The sequence below is a fragment of the Gorilla gorilla genome, chromosome 17 (assembly GCF_029281585.2).
Source record: "Gorilla gorilla gorilla isolate KB3781 chromosome 17, NHGRI_mGorGor1-v2.1_pri, whole genome shotgun sequence".
Classification (NCBI taxonomy): Eukaryota; Metazoa; Chordata; class Mammalia; order Primates; family Hominidae; genus Gorilla; species Gorilla gorilla.
This window is the reverse complement of record NC_073241.2, coordinates 56,079,494-56,103,287: the sequence shown is the minus strand read 5'-3', so window position 1 is coordinate 56,103,287 and position 23,794 is coordinate 56,079,494. Positions and strand designations below refer to the sequence as shown.

The following is a 23,794-nucleotide window of genomic DNA, read 5'->3' as shown; positions in this document are numbered from 1 at the left end:
CCCTTCCTTGATGGGAACAGTCATCCCTTAGGAACTGCCCTGCCAACGCATCAGCCAGCCAGAAAACAGGGAAAGAGGCTGAGAAACCGTGGTAACCAAGTTTTGCTGGCACTTTGTAAAATGGTAACTGCAACTGCCGCGGCTATGCAGAGAATGCTAATAAGCCTAGGACAACCTGTGAAGAGTGGACCTAGAAAATGTCCACCCACCGACCAGACTGGTAGCCCTAAGGAGCACCACTCTGTAGATTCCTGAGGATCTGCCCACAGTACTCATTCACAAGGAAGCCCCTAAACATGGCTACATTGTGCCTTAGCTTCACAGCCCTCAGAATACTTCTGACTCAAATGTCTTAGGGTCAGAGTAATGACATTTAGCACATCTGCCTAGAAACTCACAGTTTTCCAATTTGTAACAAACATTTTGCACCTTTTTAAAATCTTATTCTAAAATCCAAATGGTAAACAGCTTTAAGAATCAATATGAAATGTTTTAAGTGTTCTCTGTAGATTCATATAAATTCTCCCTGCCCCTCTCATCAGAATTTATTCTGACTTTCAGGGAGCATATTAAAGGTAGAAACCACTGATGTACAATAATAAGTGTGCAACCATATTCTTAAAAATCTAAATTCAATCTTGGTTAGCTGAGAATGCTTAAAACAGTGATAAAGTGCTCCTCTGAAAGTCACACTCAAATTTTGAATTCCTCTTTCTAATGAGAGCTCTTCACCCATTCCCATGTCTCAAGTACGCAAATGAAAACAAAACAAAAAAACTGTAACTGGGATTTAAAAGTATAACAGTCTTTCTTCTCTCTTATGTATTTCTTTCTTGTCATACTTCATTCTGGAAAAAAATAATCCAATCTGAAATATAAAGTGGGAAAAGGGAGGCATCCATAGGTAATGTGAGTTATTATCATCGTTCTAGTTGTTGGGTTGAGTGGTGGGTTCATAGATGTTCATTACATTATTTAAAAGCCATTATAATTAACTATTAGAAAATAAGAGGGCCACACATGCACGAGTGATGACAGAGTGTCATAAATCAGGAATTCTGATTATTCCAATCCCATGCACCTAAGATCTGTTTAAAGAAAAAATAATAATGAGATGGTGATGCAGGTAGCTAATGGTTAGACCCTTCTAGAGTTCACCAGACTCCTTCAGCAGGGACGTCTTCATACGCACGCAGCCTGCACAGCTGCACAAGGTCCTGCCTTTAGAAGCACCCAGCCTTTATTTACGCTCTGCTGTCGCAATCTTTAAATTTAAATAGTGTTTTACCAAGGTGTCCTGCATTCATTTTGCACTGGGACCAGTAAATTATAAAATCAGTCCTGTCCCTAAGTTTCCAGAGGTTAAATTTACCTACAGTTCCCCATAATTTCGTCCCCATCCAACTTTGATATTTTTTAAGTTTGCTACTTCTTATCCCCAGATTATTAATGTAACAGTCAGGTGAGCACCCTAGAGCAGTCTTATTTCCTGTATTTCCTATGTTTCCTTATTTTTATTGTCCAAATCAGTGCTGCCTATGCTATAAATGGAGCTGCAGTTATATATTGTTCTTATAATGCTTCTTCTCAGATCAAAAACTTCAAACAGAATTCATTGGCTAAAAACTAAATGCACTGAAGTCTCTATCTAAATTCCTCTTAACTGCTGGATTACACAAATTCATTTTCTAATAATTGCCCAATTTCAACTACAACATATAACCAAACAAGACAAATTCTGAACAATTCTTCATGGTAGGAAGAATTCAAATAAAGATTTAAGGAAATCCTCATTTTCAAAAATTACAGTCTCAAAAAAAAAAACATAAGTAAATGTTTTTGCATTCCTGAAATGCCCTGTGTCTACAGTGATCAGGTACAGAAAAGCTACTTCAAGTTCAAATATAACTTAGCGATTGCCACATGGTGCAGACTCTTTCCACCCCTAACACTCCAAAAACCCAATCAGACAAGTGGCCGTAATCTGACTCCCAGCACACAGGGAGCTGCGGGGCAGGCAATGAGAGCTGCACTCTGGCTGGGGAAGGCATGAGTGACAGACCCACAGCAAGGCGGTGGGGGTAAGTCCTTCTTTGCTTTAAGGGAACAATGCTTAGGGCCAAAAGATGAAACTGTCTCTTTTATTATAGATATTTGTGCCTTCTTAGGCAGAATCTGGAAGGCAGCTATAGGGCAGGTGGGTGGTTCTTTTAGATCTGAGTACTGGGCATTTTCAGAAGAGAGGCATAGAGAAGGTAGAAGAAAAGGGATGCTTTTTAGCCAAATCCTCCATATGTTTCAGATCTGCAAAAGCCCAGGAAAATTACCCTATGGAGGTGAATCTAGCTATAGTACATTTCTTCGGAAAAATTACTCACCCAGATGCTCAGCTGTCCTGGAGTGGATGAAGCTGAGTGTTCAGCTAGAAAGTAATGTGTCCGATTCAGTACATCAACAAACCCCCTTTGTTCTGGGGCAAAAGAAGCAAATCTAATGGTGTCGATCATTTCTAGTGACTGTGAACATATAAGGGAACACTGACAATAAAAACAGGGTGCTATGGGTGACGCTAGGGTGAGCCCTCATAAGGCCAGAGATATGTATATGCTGCCAGCAAACTTCACGGCTCACAGCCAACTGAGGCTGGTCCATCTGCCTTGGAAGAAGATCAGATTTTTGTGGATTTAAAAAAAAAAAAGCTAAAAACATTCTTAAAGAGTATGTTTATGTTTTGTTTTGGTGTTTTGCACTGTTTTAAATTTCTCTGGTTGATGAAAATTTGAAGCTGAAAGAGCAACTACCTCTGGAGAGGTAAACAGGTGCATGACAGACCAAGCAGGGAGAGAACTCCGGAAATGGCAGAAGTGAGAGGTGAAGGGGGTGAGCAGGGGGGCTGGCCTTTTCTGGGTCCCACCTCTCCTGGTGTCTCCTGCGGGGCTGAAAAGGACGTTCCCTGCCCACCTAGCTTCCTTAGCCTACTGTTTTGTCCTCCTCCTTCTCCCCACTAACCCTGACCACAAACGACAGCACCTATGATAGCATTTTGCCCCCTTTGCCATCCCGGCTACAGCCCTGGGCTGCCGGTGAGTTCAGAAGTGACTCTCCTAACTTCTTCAATGTGTGACTTTTCTGAGTTTACCGTCTTTGGGAATATTTTTAGTGTCTCCTCCAGGGTGCCCTCCCTGCCCCATTGCAACCATCGTTTTTGTCTCTTTACATTCTTTTCCTCTAGAGAGTATGATGTCGTTGTCATCCCACCTGGGGTTTTTCATACTTCTGAGATTCGCTTCACTGGGGCAGGGGATGCGTGGGATGTGGCTGGCCACCCCCCTGTGGAGCCAGCTCTTCGTTTATCCTGCCACCCGGGCCTGGGCAAGAAAGGGTTTCTCTCTCTCCACCTCTAAAGCAAAGCCCCATAGCAAACTAAGGGCTAGGCTGAGCTGGAAATTCCCCTCACCCTTTTTGGCACTGCATTTCCTCACTACCCATGCAGAAAGCAGGTTCCCGGGAACATTCAGTGACGTGGGGAAATGAGGGCCCCGCAATTTGTCAAAGGGAAAGCCACAATAATACTAATCTCTTAAAGTACTTGGCTTTCTTGCCTAACCCCTTACGTGGTCCTCTGCAATTAGATTCTCTGGTAAATACTCTCCATACTTCTTGGCTCTCATGACTATCACAGGCAAAGGACAAGGGCAAAAGTCTTAGATGATAGGGTAACTGGGGTAATTGCCCCCCCAAAAGGGGAATCCTAGCCATTTCCTGCCAGAATGAGCAGTTGGCATCAATATCGTCAAACCACCCCTTCTCTGTTCCAAAGATCTAATGACAGCAAGAGGGATATAGACGCGAGGAGAAGGCGTCCTCCCTCTCCCAGACTCCCTGCCCACCACCCTCCCCAGAGGAGCTCCGCAAGGTGAGACACACTGTCCTATAGGCCCATGTAACAGAAAGCCATCAAAAAGACCTTAGAGAAAAGCCGTTTTCCATAGAGCCTTCTGCTCAGGGGCCCACAGTTTCCCTAACCACACCCCCTTTTCCTGACTTCCCGAGCTCTGCACCACGAAGGCAGGAAAGGTACCGGGGCATTGCTGGCACACCCCAGCCTCCAGGCTCCCTTTGGCAGGTTTATCTGCGTTGTACGGTCAGGGTCAAGGGGTGAGAGAGGGTAGGGCACGAGGAGAGGTTGTCCTTCCTCCCCTAAAAGCATCCCCCACTCCCATCTCTCCCCACCTCCAGCGGCCAGGATGCAGCCGGGCCGGCGGGCAGGCGGGCGGGCTCGCGGGGCCGCTTCTGTGTGTGCACCTGGCCGCCGCCCGGGAGCCTGCCACTGGCCGGGAATGGCCGCTGCTCCGCCCTCTGAGAGGTGCTCCAGGCTCCCTGGGGACGGAGGGTGACACGTCCCCGTGCCGCGCTCCCAGATCTGGGCGGTGCGCGTGTCCCTTGGGCAGGCTCAGCTCCCGGACTCCTCCCGCTGGCAGCCTGCTCGCTCCTGGCGCAAAGGAGAGGGAGGGAGTGTCGCTGTCCCAGCTGAGGCCCTGCCTGTTCCCATCGCCCTTGCTAGTCACCAGAAGCTCCTCTCCCCTCAATGAGTTCACTTTCTCAAAAGACAGCCTTCAGCACCCTGGTTTTCTAGAAGGCTTCCCCCTAATCCAGAGTCTGGGGGGAGGGGGAGATTTTCAGAATGCCATTTCAAAGCAATCAAATGCAAAGCTAGAAAAGACGACCCCCCCGACGCACACCTTGTTTCAATGCTTTATGTTCGAAATGTAAGTGGCATATAAAATGTACTCGAAACTTAAAAACTTGCTCTAAGGGAATTAAGTACAAGGTAAATATATTTTATTCTTAATATTTTAAGGAATTTGATTTAGACATTTTCCTTTCTAGGGACAGTTTGGATAATTTTCCGTGAAACTGGATGATCTTTGAATATTAAATGAAAGGAGACTAGAATAACAGTCTCTTGACTATTCATGAAGGAGCTTTAGCAGAAGCATTCTTTCTTGGTGTGCAAATCACGCTTGGCAGCCCCTGCCCACAGTACCCGAAGATGGCAGGCCTTGTTCCCTTCACCTAAATTCATAAACCTGGGTGTAGTGGCTTCTGATGCTGATTTGTTTCTCTTTTCAGTAAGTGTGGACCTTTGTGTACCAGAGAGAACATCATGGTGGCTTTCAGAGGGGTCTGGACTCAAGCTTTCTGGAAAGCAGTCACAGCGGAATTTCTGGCCATGCTTATTTTTGTTCTCCTCAGCCTGGGATCCACCATCAACTGGGGTGGAACAGAAAAGCCTTTACCGGTCGACATGGTTCTCATCTCCCTTTGCTTTGGACTCAGCATTGCAACCATGGTGCAGTGCTTTGGCCATATCAGCGGTGGCCACATCAACCCTGCAGTGACTGTGGCCATGGTGTGCACCAGGAAGATCAGCATCGCCAAGTCTGTCTTCTACATCGCAGCCCAGTGCCTGGGGGCCATCATTGGAGCAGGAATCCTCTATCTGGTCACACCTCCCAGTGTGGTGGGAGGCCTGGGAGTCACCATGGTAGCGTCTTTAGCTATTTTCAAACTAGGACTCCAAGCTTCTTGCAAACTTTTTGCTAAATAATGCCTTGGTGGCATGAGGCACATCCCTAAAATAGCTAATTTACTCCTAGGGAATTTTTGATGATTCTTAATAGTGTGAAAACTGATTCTGACAGTATTTAGGTATATCTGTAAGAAATCATTGTTTGCTCTTGAGTGCCTTAAAAATAACAAAATCTAGGTGGCCCGAAAATTGTGTTGGTTTTTTCCTCCCCTTCTCCCATTCCAATTACTATATTGACTTTATATTTAGCTTAATGCATTTTCCTTACAGTTATTTGTTCACTAGCAGAAAAAAGCTATTTTCTTTTCATGTTCATAAGATGTACAATGATCTACATAAAGGGTTATGCTTAAAAAAAAAGACATCCGATCCTAGTTTTGTTCTTAGCTGATTAGGAGTATCAATTGTTAACTCAGCACCAGGGCTGATTAAAAAAAACGCACATGGCTTAAATTTTAATTGAAATATATATTAATTAATTTAAACCTAATTAATGGATTTAATCATTGCCTTATAAAATCACAAGGCTCTCAAGAAATTCTTTTACGAGTTAAGTGCTGCAGTGGCACATTTTGCTTCCTTTGTAGAAAAGGACATTCAGCACAAACTCCTGTTTGGTCGTTGTAAGAGTAATCACAGTCATCTGTGATGACCCAAAATGAATATAAATTTATTCCTTCTTTTTGGGGGGTGAGAGAAGGAAATTCTCAGTTGAAGGTGGGGTAGAAGACTTACCTTTACTTTTTACACAGATGAAATGTGCCTTTTACAATGATATTAATACATTGTCATCGAAAATACTCTTGCTTCAATTCTGATGGAATATTTTTCTTTCTCTAGGTTCATGGAAATCTTACTGCTGGTCATGGTCTCCTGGTTGAGTTGATAATCACATTTCAATTGGTGTTTACTATCTTTGCCAGCTGTGATTCCAAACGGACTGATGTCACTGGCTCAATAGCTTTAGCAATTGGATTTTCTGTTGCAATTGGACATTTATTCGCAGTAAGTTTCCAAGTCCATTTAAATAATCAATCCCACCTCATTTATCCTCACTCTAGCTGGCCTGAAGATGTTGTGTTTTACAGCAGTAGCTCTTTAGTATCCAGCCATGACTGTCCATTTTAGGTTATAATTTTTCCAACTGCGCAATGAGAATGTTGATGTAGCTGCTAACATCTTGAGGTTCCTCTAAGTGACAAATGACAGCAAATTGCAATGAATGATACTTGCTAGTAGCCCTGTTTCAGCAATGTCTGAAGTTGTTTTCTTGTTTCCTATAGATCAATTATACTGGTGCCAGCATGAATCCCGCCCGATCCTTTGGACCTGCAGTTATCATGGGAAACTGGGAAAACCATTGGGTAACCCTCATATTGATAGTTCCCATCTTCCTACAGTTGAGGACAATTACCTGTGGGGCTCTTTTATTTTTCATTATTTTGCTTACTACTTTCTCTTGCATTTCTCCAACCTTGACCCTCACTTTATTACATCTTTCATAAAGACTAGGGAAAGAATAGCACAGATCTGCTGTAAAAAGATAAGAGATGTAAAACATCTCTTACTGAAGGTTCTACGCCTCCAATAATAGTCTTTTCCTTTTTTGAAGCACTATTTTAGACACTGTATCTAACAGATTGCAGCAGAATACACTGTATATAGAGGTTGCCTATGTGGAACAAGTTAAAGTCAGCATGGTGTAATGAATATGGTGTTTAAATAATTGAAAGTAAAGTCTTCCCAGCTATAATGGAAAAAAATTGCAAAAAAAAAAAAAAAAAAGAAAGAATGAAATACTTAAATGCGCTGCCCATAGCAAAGATATTTACCCTTTTTTTGTTTACAAATGCATAAACTCAATGAATAGTATGTAAGTTGCAAGTATTTGAACTGCAGACGGTGTCGAATAAATAGTGCAAAGGTTTATGTTATTTTCACCATAACCATAACCGGAAAAATAAATGACTCACAGAAAAGGCTCACTTTTCAGTCTCAAACCTAAACTATTATAAATAAATATTTATTAATGTAGCGGCAGTGCTTCCAGAGAATAGCAGTGTCCATTTTAAAATATTATAATTAATTTTGTTTCAGTTGTTTCCCACAGCAAAGGAATTTAAATCCTTTAAAATTAAATAAGTAATGCAGCAGTTATGAAGGCCACCAACATGCTAACTTACAATAGCCAATAAAAATATGAGACCTGTAAGCCAGCTTCAAAGAGGGCTAGCTTTTGGCTAGCTTTTTGCTAGCTTTTTGCTAGCAAATTAATTTGCTAGCTAACTAATTTAATTTATATATTGCAAGTGTCACTTACAACTTTAAAAAATTCATGAATATAACAGAATATGCCCCTTGTGTTTATTCAGACAGTCATTACTAACCTAGTCACAGCCATTCATCTATGGTGTACACTGCAAATGACAAGAAAATGCACCACTGCTATGTGCATTCACTTCTAAGAAAAGTATACCAAATCTTTAAAAGTAATCTACAGCATTAAATAACAGAATAAGAGTCAGCATTCCAACCAAGACTTAGCCAAAAATGCCATCCATGAGATTAGTCATTTTGTCACTGATACCTCCATTTATGTCTCAAAAACTGTTACCACATTAACAGAAATGGAAATTTTTAGTGAGTAGTATATGATTTTGTTTTCTTCTTTTTGAGATGGAGTCTTGCTCTGTTGCCCAGGCTGGAGTGCAGTGGCATGATCTCAGCTTGCTGCAACCTCCTCCTCCTGGGTTGAAGAGATTCTCCAACCTCAGCCTCCCGAGTAGCTGGGATTACAGGTGCATGCCACCACACTCAGCTAATTTTTGTATTTTTTCATACAGACTGGGTTTCACCATGTTGGCCAGGCTAGTCTCGAACTCCTGACCTTAGGTGATCCACCTGCCTCAGCCTCCCAAAATGCTGGGATTACAGGCGTGAGCCACAGTGCCCAGCCCTGATCTTATAATGAAAATACAACTTTCAGTTCAACATATTAATTGAAACTATTTTGTCATTAACAACTTTTAGTTAAATTTATAAGCACTTGAAAATGTAGATGAAAAAATATATTTTATTAATTACTTGTCAGTTGCAGTAAACTAGTTAAAATTTAAATAGTAGGAACATTCTTAGCTTGTTGATTAAACTAAAAGTTGCCCCATTTTATATTATACCAATCTTAATTCTACTAAAAATAGCAATGGTTGTATGAAATTTAGAACTAATTTAAAGTATATTTGTAGGTAGAAAGATTAGGAATAACATTAAAATATTAATTGGGTTTTTTGTATAGTGTAATGATATTATTTTAGTTTTCTTTATACTTTTACACATTTTCTAGATTTTTAGCAATAAAGATTCTTTACTTTAAAGTACATATGACTTCATTTTGAAATAGCAACTTGACACTGAGATTTGTTTATTTTTGAGAACATGCAGCTGGGTATCTTATTCACAGATGTTTTGGAAAGGGTAGTAATTATTTTGCTGTTCTAGTCTCCCTTGTGGGATTTGTAGCCTGTGGAATAGTACATGTCTAATGAGACCTTACTAACAAAGAGCAAAGACATTTAGAGGAGGGCTCTCATTTCTCCTTTAAAAGGGCATAGAGAAGATAAAGGCTCATATGGGTTTTTTCATGTTCAAGAGAGGAACTTGATTCTTCCAGCCACACTAGCCACAGTTTCCCCGTAAATGTTATGTCTTCAGCCTCAGCTTAAATTTTGAATTTTATTTAAATCTTACAATAAGGATGCAAACTGAGATTAATTTGCAGAGGGTGTTTTAAACAAAAAGCATCCATCATGTTTTTTTTCAAATGAGTGTGTAGTACAGTGGAAAACAGTATACTACAGTGTTTGGAACAGTGTTTCAAAAGAGAGGTTTTCATTTTGTTTGTTTGCTGTTTTTTTCTTTTTTTTTTGAGACAGGGTCTTACTCTGTTGCCCAGGCTGGAGTACAGTGTCACGATCATGGCTCACTGCAGCCGCAAACTCCCTGGGCTCAAGTGATCCTCCTATCTCAGCCTCCCAAGTAGCTGGGACTACAGGTGCACACCACCAAGCCCAGCTAATTTTTTTTGTATTTTGTAGAGACAGGGTTTCACCATGTTGCTCAGGCTGAATCGAACTCCTGGGCTCAAGCAATCCACCCACCCTGGCCTTCTGAAGTGCTGGGATTACAGGTGTGAGCCACTGCCCAGCCTCAAATGAGAGGTTTGAAGTCAGACAGGTCTGAAATCTCAGCTCAACCATTTGATAAGCACAAAATCTTAAGTAAGCTTATTACCCTCTCAGAGTGGCACTCTTCATTTCATAAAATGGGAAGAATAATAATATTTATCTCATTGGTTATTGTTAGAATTAAATGAGATTATACAAGAAAAGTGCCAAGTACGGCTGGCCTGAGGACAGTGCTCAACAAGCAGGGTTTCTGTTGCCCAAGTGCATCTGTTAAATAAATGTCTAATATTCTACAGCACACATGTGCTCTAAAGCAAATGCCTGCACTTCATTCAAACTCAAAACTTTATTCTAGGTGCATAGCTAATATGTAATAATAATTTCCAGCTGGGCACGGTGGCTCACACCTGTAATCCCAGCGCTTTGGGAGGCTGAGGCAGGTGGATCACGAGGTCAGGAGATTGAGACCATCCTGGCTAACACAGTGAAACCCCGTCTCTACTAAAAATACAAAAAATTAGCCAGGCATGGTGGCGGGCACCTGTAGTCCCAGCTACTCAGGAGGCTGAGGCAGGAGAATGGCGTGAACCCGGGAGGCAGAGCTTGCAGTGAGTGGAGATCGCCCACTGCACTCCAGCCTAGGTGACAGAGCAAGACTCCGTCTCAAAATTAATAATATTAATAATAATAATAATAATTTCCATTTATTGAAATCCTATGGAATTGCTACTTCTCAACTAGCCATAAACTCATATTTTTTCACCAAGCCATCGTGAGAACCGCATAGATGAAAGCTATCTGCACAGTAATGAACACGAGGTTTTCATTTAAATCAAATCACCAAATTTTGGAAGCCTGGAATGGAGCAGATTACTACGAGCTAAAAACTATTAAGTACTTTACAAGTATTATTGCGTTTAATCCTTTTACCCCGTGAGGTTTGTATTATTATAATCCCCACTTTACAGATGAGGAAATTAAGACTTGGAAAGTTAAGTAACTGATACAAGCACTCATAACTCTGCTAAGTGGTGGAGCTGGGTTGGTTTTGATCATGCTTACCTGAATAACGGAATCCCCAAAAGATAAAATCTGTGTTATGATCATGATTGTGCAGGAAACCAGTGTAAAATGGCAATATTGAGAAAATAAGAGAAGGACTCTCCAGAAATTTTTTTTTAATTTAGTTAAAAAATTCTTAGTGCACTTAATTTGTAGTACCACCAAAGAGGATCTATCTTTACATTAAGGATTATCATAAGATGGAAAGAACATAATTAATGAAAAGAGGATAGGAGATGAAACAGTTCTTTTTGTTTTCTGTTCAAATGCTGTTTAATAATTTATGGATCTCTGATGAGGCTTTGGTGTGTTTTCTTATTTCCTCTCCAATTCCCCTCTTTTTGATGCATGACACAAATACACTCTTAATTTAACCCAGCTAGATTCTACATTCATGAGCTGCTCAATGGAATAGCTTTTCTCTACTTACACTCTATCCTCTTCCATCTTTTCCTTAGATATATTGGGTTGGGCCCATCATAGGAGCTGTCCTCGCTGGTGGCCTTTATGAGTATGTCTTCTGTCCAGATGTTGAACTCAAACGTCGTTTTAAAGAAGCCTTCAGCAAAGCTGCCCAGCAAACAAAAGGAAGCTACATGGAGGTGGAGGACAATAGGAGTCAGGTAGAGACAGATGACCTGATTCTAAAACCTGGAGTGGTGCATGTGATTGACATTGACCGGGGAGAGGAGAAGAAGGGGAAAGACCAATCTGGAGAGGTATTGTCTTCAGTATGACTAGAAGATCGCACTGAAAGCAGACAAGACTCCTTAGAACTGTCCTCAGATTTCCTTCCACCCATTAAGGAAACAGATTTGTTATAAATTAGAAATGTGCAGGTTTGTTGTTTCATGTCATATTACTCAGTCTAAACAATAAATATTTCATAATTTACAAAGGAGGAAAGGAAGAAACCTATTGTAAATTCCAAATCTAAAAAAAGAAATAGTTTTAAAATGTTCTTAAGCAAATATATACCTATTTTATCTAGTTACCTTTCATTAACAACCAATTTTAACCGTGTGTCAAGATTTGGTTAAGTCTTGCCTGACAGAACTCAAAGACACGTCTATCAGCTTATTCCTTCTCTACTGGGATATTGGTATAGTCAATTCTTATTTGAATATTTATTCTATTAAACTGAGTTTAACAATGGCAAAATACAGTATGTCACAGTCATGCACATTCAAGAGAGAAAATATAACAAGTTCTTTTATGAGCAATCCCTTATGCATAGACTACCTCGGCAAAAGAGCATTAGCAAGCGTCACTGCTCATCAGTTACTTGCTTCCATTTATATCACAAATACCCAAGTTTCAATTCTAACTTCAGTTCATGGTATTTCTTCCTCCTCAATGCCCAAGGTAATGTGGGACTAAAGCCCAGAAATTTGAAAAGAATATTCAGAAATCCTTCCCAAATCATAAGGGCACCTATTGAGATTCAAGACAAGCAGACTCATAAAATCTTGTAGAGGCAGAGGCAAAGTTATCATCATACAAAAATCACAAACAAAAAGGAAATCTGTATTCTGGTATCAAATGGTTGATCTGTTTTCAGTGCACACCCTCAAATGCACCACACCAGTTTTACGATCTAAGCTTTTAACCCCTTTACCACTTTGCTTATTTTTAAAAAATTTATTGGCAAAACTGGGGATTTTGTTTGTAACTTTGGTTATCTATATTTAAACATTAGCTGAGACATATTTTTGATAACAAGAACTTAGCTAGTTGAGTCCTGGCTTTTTGTTGATTATTAAGCTGTGTTCACTCTAGAAGGTGTAAAGGCCCTGTCCCAATCTCTGCTCTCTCACTTCTCGTGACATTTGTTGATAATCTTTACTGCAAGTGTAATGATATTTGAGTGAATTAAAATGCATGACAGACAAGGTACAACATGGTTGCAGAATAAAAGGGTGAGGACATAAGATCACTCTGTATTCAAAGCTTACTAGACGAACAATCTTTCATTTCTGGATATATTGTAGCTAACCCAACACATTTTTAAACTATTTTTGTTACTGACTTACTTACTTGTCAAAATAATTGGTTTTTCTGTCCTGCTTTGCCTTTTGTCACTAGAATGTTCTCCAGAAACCCCAGTTTCTGTCATCTTAACTGTCTAGTCTAGCCGTTAACTTAGACAAAGAAGTGCAAATGTCAATTTCACTAAACAAAAGCTATTAGAAGTAAAGCGGAAACGTATCACTGCAAGGAGTGACTTGTAAATAACTGATGATCAAGGGCTGTCTTCTCTCAAGCATGGTTCCAACTCTGTGTCACTTTTTAGCGTTAATGGCAGCTGTGTGTCTGTGGCAGTGAGATAATGGACCACTATTAAACCTGATTCGCTTCGGTGCTAGGAAAGAGTGATGTGTGAGATTCCCAGAGAGTCGTCACACAAGTGTTATGCCTGGGAGTGCTATTGGCATACCGCAGGTGCCTAAATCCCAGGCCCCTTTCTCAGGGGGCGTGGCCACACCACACACTGCGCCAGTGACACATAGTTACTTCCTGGCTGGGACGGCACCTATAGAAACTAGGGTACAAATCTCCCAAAGATGGTTTGCACCGTCATTTCAAATGTTTGCACAATATACCACTTAGAGGCTTAAAATCAGGGTGGTTCAGTTCAAAAGGTAATATCAACCATCAGCAAACCTGTCAGTTTAAAAATAAGCTCGGTTAACAAGGAAGTGTTAAGCAGATTTTTTGAATACACTTACGATATACTGGCTTATAATCATTTTTATTCTGCCATATGGTTTATTTCATATACACTCACTTTTACACTCACTTCCAATTATAGCATTCAATAAGTTACGGTTAAAGAAAAGTGAATGGTGTTTTTGTAATTTGTTTTCTAGTAGCTAGCAGAGAGCCTGGCACATAGTATATATTCAAACCAAGTGTGTTAATTAATAAAAATATATAAATCTCATTTGAGATTTAAGAATATAAATGATTTTCTTTTAATCTTTATTTTGCTCAATATTTAATAGGAAGTATGATTTCAAGGACTACTAAAGGAAGGCAATATACATGTGAAAACCATAAAATATATTTTTTGCATTCTACTATTTTTAGGGGCATGAAATGAATGAAAGCTTTAGCACTTTTTTGCCCCTACATATGAGACAACATATTTTGTATTTCACTCAAGGCTCTGCCAGTAAAAAGTAATGAAATTGTACCTTTCTAATGACATCTATGCAGCAGGGGTCTATCGCCTTGTGGATGGCACCAAATTATCCAAGTGTATTAGGAGACTGGGGCTTTTTTCTTTAATCTCTTCTTATTAATGAAGTGCATAGTGCTGCTCCCAGGAGACCACTGCTGACAGATACACAGAAAAGAGATCAGAGAGGAAAAACTGGGAAGACATAAATGAATTATACCCAGCCATGAAACAATGCCAACTGTCTCTTCCCTAAGGAAGAGTACAAGTACCCTAAAATTGAAAGGTGGTCCCTACACTGAAAACGCACATAGTTTGTCAAAAGTGTACAAAAGGAAAAAAGTCTTATTTTAAGCTTTCAGGCTTTCTTAAAAACTTGGGGACCAGAATTTGAATGTATGTTTCCATTGTTGAAGATAACATTTTCTTCAAGGAGCCTTAACCTTTTGTACTGGAAGGAAATATTTTCTGGACCTAAGTAGTTGCCTAAATTTAAGATTCCTACACTTTATTTCTGCCATTGATGCTTTTCCTAAACCCTTATACTATCTTTTTATTATCTGAGCCTTTTCCTAATGCAGCTCATAGGTGCTAGCTAGCGCTGCTGCTCAGTATTGAAGATTTTACAAGGAGATTAGAAATCTTTGGAAAACATATGTGATGAAATTGAGCTATATGATTTATCAGAGATCTGATTCCAAAGAGCACAGAATACTGTTCTCAGACCATGAAACCAGACAACACATGTATTGGTTTAAACTCGATAATGACAGGAAAATTCCAAACTAGAGCAGTAAATTCAAATGGTAGGATGAATCCTAGAAGGCCTCTGATTGCAGCATGTTGACACCAACCTCACATGTTACAAACATTTCACAGAGAATTTGCCTTTGTGGCAACTGAAGATGGAAGTCTGAGGGGCACAGACAACCTTATCAAACAATATAAAAGCCAATATAAATTCTCATAAGCACTATAGAATTTGGAAATTCAGAACATTTTATACCTAAAAGTAATTCTGTCTTTCCTAATGTGTTTTTAACATGAAAATTAGTAGGAAGATGTGGTTACTATTTGGAAAGTGTAATGTAACAAAACTCTCTTTTGTTACCACAAATTTTGTGAGTTTAGTACTCTACAGATTGCCCCATAAGAGCAGTAGCTTTTGAAACTCATAATTCTCTGAAATAAATGAAAGACATTTAATTCAAGGATCAAAAATTGTGGCCATTTTTGCAAATGACTACCTATAGCCTGTGAAAATACATTTCAAAAAATGTTATGTGCAATGAACACTAAATTTAAGAGCAGTTACAGTGTGACTCACTCATGTTTAAAAAAAATCAAAAGCTAAAAAATCGAAAGCTAAAAAATATGTCTAATTTATGTAACCCATTGGAATGTATTTCTAGGTTCTCTTCAGGATTAATTAAATAAACATGCAATTTATGAAAACATATAAACAATTATTTATCACTTTTATGACCCAAATCACCATAAAATTGTCATTTAGGATAAACTGGGGAGAATAGACTGAACATATGGTTATATTCACAGTTATTTATTAACTTAAATGTTATTCCAACATTAGAGCTAATGTTAAAAAGATTTAAACTGTAACGTCTAATATTTGGAATAATATATTAAAGTATTAGCGTTGTGGTTGATTTTCTTGAATTATGTTGCATCTTGTACTACTAAGCTTGTGAAAATAAACATTTGGATGTTTTAAAAGGTAAACATTATGTTTGATGAAGTTAAAAATTCATTTATAGTTAGATCTTAAGTTCATCCTTTAGAATGATCAGGAGGTTTAGATATTCGAGTATAATCAACACCAAAGGAAATGGTGGTAAGCCCATGAAATCAAATGCATTTTTTGAAAGCCTGCAGAGTATACACCGTGGGATGCCCTGATACAGATAGTGAAAATTGTGTTTGTACAGGCTTAATTCAAAATGTCCGCATCTATGCAAAATAAACCATTGGTTATCAGCTATCATTATGGTGAATCTAAAAGTGAAGACACAAACAACTGCGACTGGTATTGCTAAATAAATGATCCATCCTCAGGCCATTTGGCAGATTCCGCCTACCCAGATGGATAATGTAGGCTCAATGAGTACTGGTTTAACTCCCTGGGTTCTTGGTTTGAGGGGCTTCTCAATTTTGAGAGGTTATACACTCTCAGTGGAAGACTAAGGACAATCATGTATATAGTGTGCAACCCATCAGATGAGTGGTGAGTGATGCCTTAGGAGCCAGGTGGATAAGTACCTCACTTATAGCATTGGTCACACTGTAGTGAAATCACTGGTGTAGGTGTCTATCTCCTCCACTAGATTCTAAACTCCTTACTGTGTCTTATTTATTCTGTATCTTCCCACTCCCACCTCCAGCCGTTGACACTGAGATGAGGCTTGACTTTTCACTCAATAACTGCTTGTTGCATGGATAAAGAAAGAAATTAATTAATATCTTACAATCATTAGGAAATGTTCAATCTAGTTGGATTTTGCCGCATAGATGTGTGCTAAATATTTGAATTCTTATAGTTTCAGGTAGAAGCCCAAAATTAGCTCAACACTAAAGAAAAAGGGAAATGCACACAAAGAATAAAACACTAATTGGATTTCTAAAATTTATGCCTAATGTGTAGGCAACTAGACATGTTTTCATTGCTATATTTATACAATAGCCAGATGTTAGATGAAATTTAGCTCAATGAGTACTTCAGCAAAAAGAAAGTATTTTAACAAGCATAGAAACCCACAGATATAAATATCGGCTTGCTTTTGGATAATTATCCCATTTGGAAAATGTCCAAAACAATGTCACCTGAATTAATTCTTACTATTTTTTCGTTTTTCCACTTCTTCCATCTCTGGGTTTAAGGCAACATTAAGAACTCTAAAAAGCTGAGTTGAGTTCTTCAATTTCCACATGTTCAGAAATCTCTGGGAAATGATTATGATGTTTGTAACCTTTTGGCATACCACATGGCTGATGCTCAATAAATGCAAGATGGATGGATGGATGGATGGATGGATGGATGGATGGATGGATGGATGGATGATGGAGGGATGGATGGATGGATCATGGATAGGTGGATAGATGGATGATAAATGATGGATGGATGGATGGTTGGATGACAGAAACACTCTAATCTGGAGATACTAAACTAATCTATGAGCAAATGAAAATCATAGCCTGTATTCCTTCTATCTTTTCAAGGACTACTTTTCATAGAAGAGTTATAGAATTATGAAAGCATCAGCCAAGGGTATCAAGGGAAGAGGAGAAATGAATGCATTAGAATAATTACCAATTGTGAGCATATATATGGGAATTTTGAATTTATAAATATTATTTTCAATTAATTAACATTCAAAGCTCATTGTGGGGCAAGCAATATTATCATTCCCGTTTCCAAAGATGAGGAAATCAAGTGTCAAGGAAATTAAGTAAATTACCCAAAATTACATTTAAAGGTAAAGCAAAAACTGGAATACGGATCCCAATTAATCCCAATTACCACACAGTTCCCTTGAATCACACAAAGTTCTCCCATTCATCTATCAGCTTCATTTCCCATTAGCCATGTTTCCTTTAAGTGGCAAAAAATAAAAACATGTTCTAGCTATACTATGGGAACACCTCATGTCAATGCCACCAAAGGGCAATAAAGTAAGTACTACAGGGCTAGACTAAGTACTGCAGACCTTACAAAAGGTCTCAAATAAGAGAATAGCGTTAACTGCTACAATGGGTTTAATTTAGGATACTTTGGATAATTTAGGAAATTTTTGGTTGTTTTATCCTTAGGAAAATATTATAAATCCCACTATTTGAAACGTTTTTCATTTAGTTTAGAAAAGAGAGTTGAGGATAACTGCAAAGTTAGTGAGAAGATCTTCCACATATTGAAATATGAATAATAGTAACATTAACTTTGTATTTTTGTGCACTTACTCAAGCTTTACATAAGTTTACTTATTCCTCATAGAAGCCTTATGAGGTAGGTCCTGCTACTATTCCCATTTTTCAGGTAAAGAAACTGCAGCTAGGCCAGGTACGGTGGCTCATGCCTGTAATCCCAGCACTTTGGGAGGCCGAGGTAGGTGGATTACCTGAGGTCAGGAGTCCAAGACCAGGCTGACCAACATGGTGAAACCTTATCTCTACAAAAAATACAAAAATTAGCTGGGTATAGTGGCGCACACCTGTAATCTCAGCTACTAGGGAGGCTGAGAGGGGAGAATCACTTGAACCCGGGTGCCGGAGGCTGCAGTGAGCAGAGATGGTGCCAGTGCACTCCAGCCTGGGCGACAGAGTGAGAAAAAAAAAATTAAAAAAAAAAAACACGGAAAGAGAGAGAGAGAGACAGAGAGAGAAGGAAAGAAGGAAAGAAAGGAGGGAAGAAAGGAAGGAAGGAAGGAAAGAAGGAAAGAAAGGAGGGAAGAAAGGAAGGAAGGAAGGAAGCAAGGAAGGAAGGAAGGAAAGAAGGAAGGAAGACAGGAAGACTGCAGTCTAAGGATAGCAAGTAACTTGTTCAAAGACACACAGCTACTAAGCGATAGAAGTAGGATTTGAACCCAGACAGTCTTTCTGTAGATCTCTGCTCTTAGCCACTGCCTGTGTCGTCTCTTACCCATGGTACTTTGGGGTTCCACTAGTTCCAGCTTTCATTATCTGCTTTTTCCAAGCCTTTGACTTTTTCATATCCAACAGAGATTGCAATGCATTGGAACTCTTCAGTAGTTCCCGACTTAATCTATAATAATCATTTTGACCACCTCTGAAGGAAGATTTAAACACTCAAGTGCAAATGCCATGAAGATAAATCGGCTAAACTTACAAAGTATTTTTGAAAGGGACTTTGAATGGCCAATTAAACTCTTTATATAATGAGCGGGGGGGGTGACAGAAACCTCTTATACAATATACCTTCCACTTTTTAGCTCAAATTTCCTTGTTAGTCTTTTTTTTATTATTATACTTTAAGTTTTAGAGTACATGTACACAACGTGTAGGTTTGTTACATATGTATACATGTGCCATGTTGGTGTGCTGCATCCATTAACTCGTCATTTACATTAGGTATATCTCCTAATGCTATCCCTCCTCCCTCTCCCCACCCCACAACAGGCCCTGGGGTGTGATGTTCCCCTTCCTGTGTCCAAGTGTTCTCATTGTTCAATTCCCACCTATGAGTGAGAACATGTGGTGTTTGGTTTTTTTGTCCTTGCGATAGTTTGCTGAGAATGATGGTTTCCAGCTTCATCCATGTCCCTACAAAGGACATGAACTCATCATTTTTTATGGCTGCATAGTATTTCATGGTGTATATGTGCCACATTTTCTTAATCCAGTCTATCATTGTTGGGCATTTGGGTTGGTTCCAAGTCTTTGCTATTGTGAATAGTGCCGCAATAAACATACACGTGCATGTGTCTTCATAGCAGCATGATTTATAATCCTTTGGGTATATACCCAGTAATGGGTTGGCTGGGTCAAATGGTATTTCTAGTTCTAGATCCCTGAGGAATCGCCACACTGACTTCCACAATGGTTGAACTACTTTACAGTCCCACCAAGAGTGTAAAAGTGTTCCTATTTCTCCACATCCTCTCCAGCACCTGTTGTTTCCTGACTTTTTGATGATTGCCATTCTATCTGGTGTGAGATGGTATCTCATTGTGGTTTTGATTTGCATTTCTCTGATGGCCAGTGATGATGAGCATTTTTTCATGTGTCTGTTGGTTGCATAAATGTCTTCTTTTGAGAAGTGTCTGTTCATATCCTTCGCCGACTTTTTGATGGGTTTGTTTGTTTTTTTCTTGTAAATTTGTTTGAGTTCTTTGTAGATTCTGGATATTAGCCCTTTGTCAGATGGGTAGATTGCAAAAATTTTCTCCCATTCTGTAGGTTGCCTGTTCACTCTGATGGTAGTTTCTTTTGCTGTGCAGAAGTTCTTTAGTTTAATTAGATCCCATTTTTGTGGTCATTTCTCTCTGCCTTTCATTGAGACTTAAGCTCTCATCTCAATTTCAATTGTCAATATGTATTTTAATCCTTATTTACCTATTAATCACCCAATTTATATATGCTTGAGTGCCTATTTTGTTCAAAGATCTATCACAAATTTTAATAAGTTAAATTTATTAAATATTTATTGATTTTATTTTATAAAATGTGAATAAGAAAATCAGTAAGATGGTGTTCAGCAATCACTTGAGCTAGTGTTTGATCACTTACCCTAAATCAGCCTATAGAGTTGAAAGATGGGCTTTTTAAAAATAAAACAAAATAAAAGTGGTGTGTGTGTGTGTGTGTGCGTGTGTGTGTGTGTTTGGGCCAAACTGTAACATTGTTACACTGCCAACAGCTTTGGGGAATGATTGGATAGAATGACTATTTTCAGTACTTTCTCTTTCTTTCAATAAGAGGACCAAGATTTGCATTTATAAAAATAGGACTGATCATAACTATCACCATCCTGTTTCCAAACTACTGGATTGTACCCTAAGTCCCCAAACATTTTGACTTCAGACTCTTGGAAGAAAAAATATCTTTAAAAATGTGGAAAAAAATGTACTACCAATGACTGTGGAAAACTATTTTTTAAATTTGGGGCCCCCAAAAAGGAAAGAGAGGAAAAGAGAAGAGGGAGGGGAGGACAGCACTCATCCCACAGTAGCAGCAAAGTAGGTGGAAAAGGGCTCCCAGCTCTTCTGCCCTCGATTGACTGCAGGAATCACTAAGACAGCAGTTGCCCCTGTACAGAAAAAAGTCCCTGTGCTAAGTCAGCATGTACCTGTCATCCTATATTGTAATTAGTGCCCCAAAGAGAACTGGGCTATGCATTGTCTTTAACAATCTCAAGCCCATACCTCAATTTTAATTGCCAAAATGTCATTTTAAAGGGAAACAGATTCTTCTTATGAAATGAAAAGACTCACTTGATTTCATCAATGAATGCAGAATAAAAGCAGGATTTCTCCATTTCTCTCATCTAGTCTCTAAAATTCATTTCTTTAAAAAAATGAGTCTAAATTTTAGTACTTGGCTCCTGGAAAAGTTTCACCATATTAAGCTACTCCAAGATTTCAATGTCAAAACTTATCACAAAGGACTTGAGTTTTATCTTGTTGTTCCAAAACCCGATATTATGGAAACAGTCACAGAACTGAGGAATGAGAGCAGCTGAGATTTCTCCAGTGACCTGCAGTAAGGAAGACTTGAGAAATTCAGATATAGATTATTCAGCCCTGTGGTGTTAGTATGTTGTGGTTAAATCATTCATATTCTTTGAACTCTAATAAAAAATTCTCATCAAACAATGACACTTTCATCTCATCAAAGTTTAATCACAAGAGTATTGTAATTCTGATTTTCTTCACCTCAGTTCAAATTGAAAGTAATTGTCAGACGTCATTTAATTCTAACCATTACATCCGTTCTTATCTGTTCTCCCTCACATTATTATGGTCCATTTTGCTCTCCAAGAGGCATGTCATGTTTTTTCTATTATTCAAGCAGTTTTAAAAGAACTTTGCCACATACTTACAAATCGTACACTTAAGGCTCATTTTTTAAAATAATTTGAGATAACTAACATGAATGGAAAATGTTTTCTTGAAACACTAAGAGACATGAGGGGCAATGTAAAAAACCACTTAATTGCCTGAATTTTTGATTGTTTCAAAAACATTCTTAGCAACCCCCAGAATGATGGACTTAAAATGCACAAAAGCAAAGAGGAAAATACAGCTTGTTTAATTTTCTTCCATGGATGTTTGGGAAAAAACTCGCTGCTCTAGTCCTGAAACATCCTGGGATCCGGGTTAAGAAATGCGATAAAGTTTACCCCAGTGGAGACAGAGAGGATTGGCTCCTTCCTGGGGGTGGCCTGTGAGTCCTAATCACCACTTCCAAGATATATGGAAAGCTAAAACAAAATCCAAGAGGACTATAGGATTTGGGGATAATATATATGTTGTATTTTCTATGTTTTCCACAACAGACATGTAATACTTTTAGAACCAGAATGTAAAAAAAATGAACGATATATTAAAAGAGACCTAAGAGGTCCGATTTAAATATATGGGCCAGAGGGAACACAGGATATAATGTGGGGCCTTTTAGATAGTAATGCTTCTCATGTTTGTATCTATTTCAAAGCCAGAAATCTTCAACAAAGGCAGGGGTCTTAAGCTCAAATTCTTGCAGGGGTAGGTAGGCAAGCAATGGAAAGAATCAAGAAGGCCTTGGAGAGACTGGGACAAACTGGGGCAAACTCAACTCTGCAGATTTTTGCCACCTGAGTTCTTGGGTCCAGTGTAGCCTGATCTGATTTTTCAGACGAACTTAAAATTAAAAATTGTATACGAAGTCTCCAATTCTCTTCAATTCTATCATTTGCCAAATCAAAGACCTCTTAAATTCTTTTTGCCTCCATGCCTATTTCCTCTACCTTGGTTCAGACCATTGCAATAGATAACTGCATTAGCCTCCAGCCTCAGTGGTTATCAAGAAAGGGTGACCTTGCCCACAAGGAAATACCCAAAATGTCTGGAGACAATTTTGGTTGTTTCAATTCAGAGTGAGTTTCTGGCATCTAGATGCCAGCAATGCTTCCAGACATTCTATAATACATAGAGCAGTCCCCCACTCCCAACAAAGAATTATCTGGCCTAATATGTGAATAGTGCTGAGGTTCAGAAGCTGTATTAGTCCATTCTCATGCTGCTATAAAGAACTGCCTGAGACTGGGTAATTCAGAAAGGAAGAGGTTTAATTGACTCACAGTTCCGCAAGGCTGGGGAGGCCTCAGGAAACTTAAAATTATGGCAGAAGAGGAAGCAAACACATCCTTCTTCACGTTATGGCAGGAAGGAAAAGTGCCAAGGAATGAGGGAAAAGCCCCTTACAAAACCATCAGATCTCATGAGAACACACTCACTATCACGAGAACAGCAGCATGGGAGTAACTGCCCCCATGATTCAATTGCCTCCCACTAGGTCCTTCCCACGACATGTGGGGATTATGAGAACTATAATTCCAGTTGAGATTTGGGTGGGGACACAGCCAAACCATAATAGAAACCCTGCAACTGATCTACGTGCCTTCAATTTTGCTTCACGCCAATTCATCTTCACACTGCAATCAAGGTTATCTCTTAAAAATGAAATAATCTTCCTTTAGTAAAACCTGGGAGATACTATTTATTTCTCTACCCAGATCCCACACACATACTTGTTTGCAACAAAACATCATTTTGCTTCAGAGAAAGATGTGTTCTCAGTCCCAGGGAGTCAATCCTTATTAGGCTTACTCAATGAGAATAACTTTATTGTCCTCCCCAGTGACTGATTTAGAAAAGGGCTTGAGAATAACTCATTGACTGTGATTTGAGACAATATTTCTTACTTAAAAAGGGGTTCCGATAGGTTTATTTGCAAAGATGGCCATAATAATGTATACCATTCTTATGTGTGTGTACCTTTGAAATATGACTTTGCTGTTTTTCCCATCATGTGGTAAAATCTATTCCTAATTCCTCAAATTTGAGCTGGCCACTGGCTTTAACCAACAGAATGGAGCCAATTGGGTATTGTGTGATTTTGAGTCTAGGCCTCAAGAAACCTTGTAGCTTGAGCTCTCATTACCTTGGAACACTGCTTTGAGATTGCCATGTGAAGAAGCCAAGCCTAGTCAACTGAGGGACGAGACCACATGAAGCAGGGAAGCCAGTTGCCCCAACCATGCAG

The 23,794-nt window shown here is 39.1% G+C and overlaps 1 protein-coding gene and 1 long non-coding RNA gene across 4 annotated transcripts in view; one reads left to right on the top strand and one right to left on the bottom strand.

Annotated features, from left to right (window-relative positions):
* LOC109024007 (uncharacterized) overlaps positions 1-11,377 on the bottom strand; it is a 36,052-nt gene extending 24,675 nt beyond the window's left edge. Inside the window, exon 1 of one of the 2 annotated variants that reach the window (XR_008673574.1) lies at positions 11,270-11,377. This is a non-coding gene — a long non-coding RNA (uncharacterized lncRNA). Of the gene's footprint in view, positions 1-2,378; positions 2,468-11,269 lie in introns of those variants that run through there. The other variant, XR_008673573.1, reaches the window with a different exon arrangement.
* AQP4 (aquaporin 4) lies at positions 1,935-15,760 on the top strand. Of its 2 annotated transcripts, none has more exons than XM_004059272.5 (5): positions 1,935-2,081; positions 5,134-5,548; positions 6,434-6,598; positions 6,877-6,957; positions 11,298-15,760. In XM_004059272.5, the coding sequence occupies exons 1-5, from the start codon at positions 2,050-2,052 to the stop codon at positions 11,574-11,576; spliced, it is 972 nt and encodes a 323-aa protein (XP_004059320.1). In that variant the 5' UTR covers positions 1,935-2,049; the 3' UTR covers positions 11,577-15,760. The 2 variants fall into 2 exon arrangements, with proteins under 2 accessions (XP_004059320.1, XP_018869624.1); XM_019014079.3 differs by lacking the exon at positions 1,935-2,081 and adding an exon at positions 4,269-4,769.
* The last annotated feature ends 8,034 nt before the right edge of the window (positions 15,761-23,794 follow it).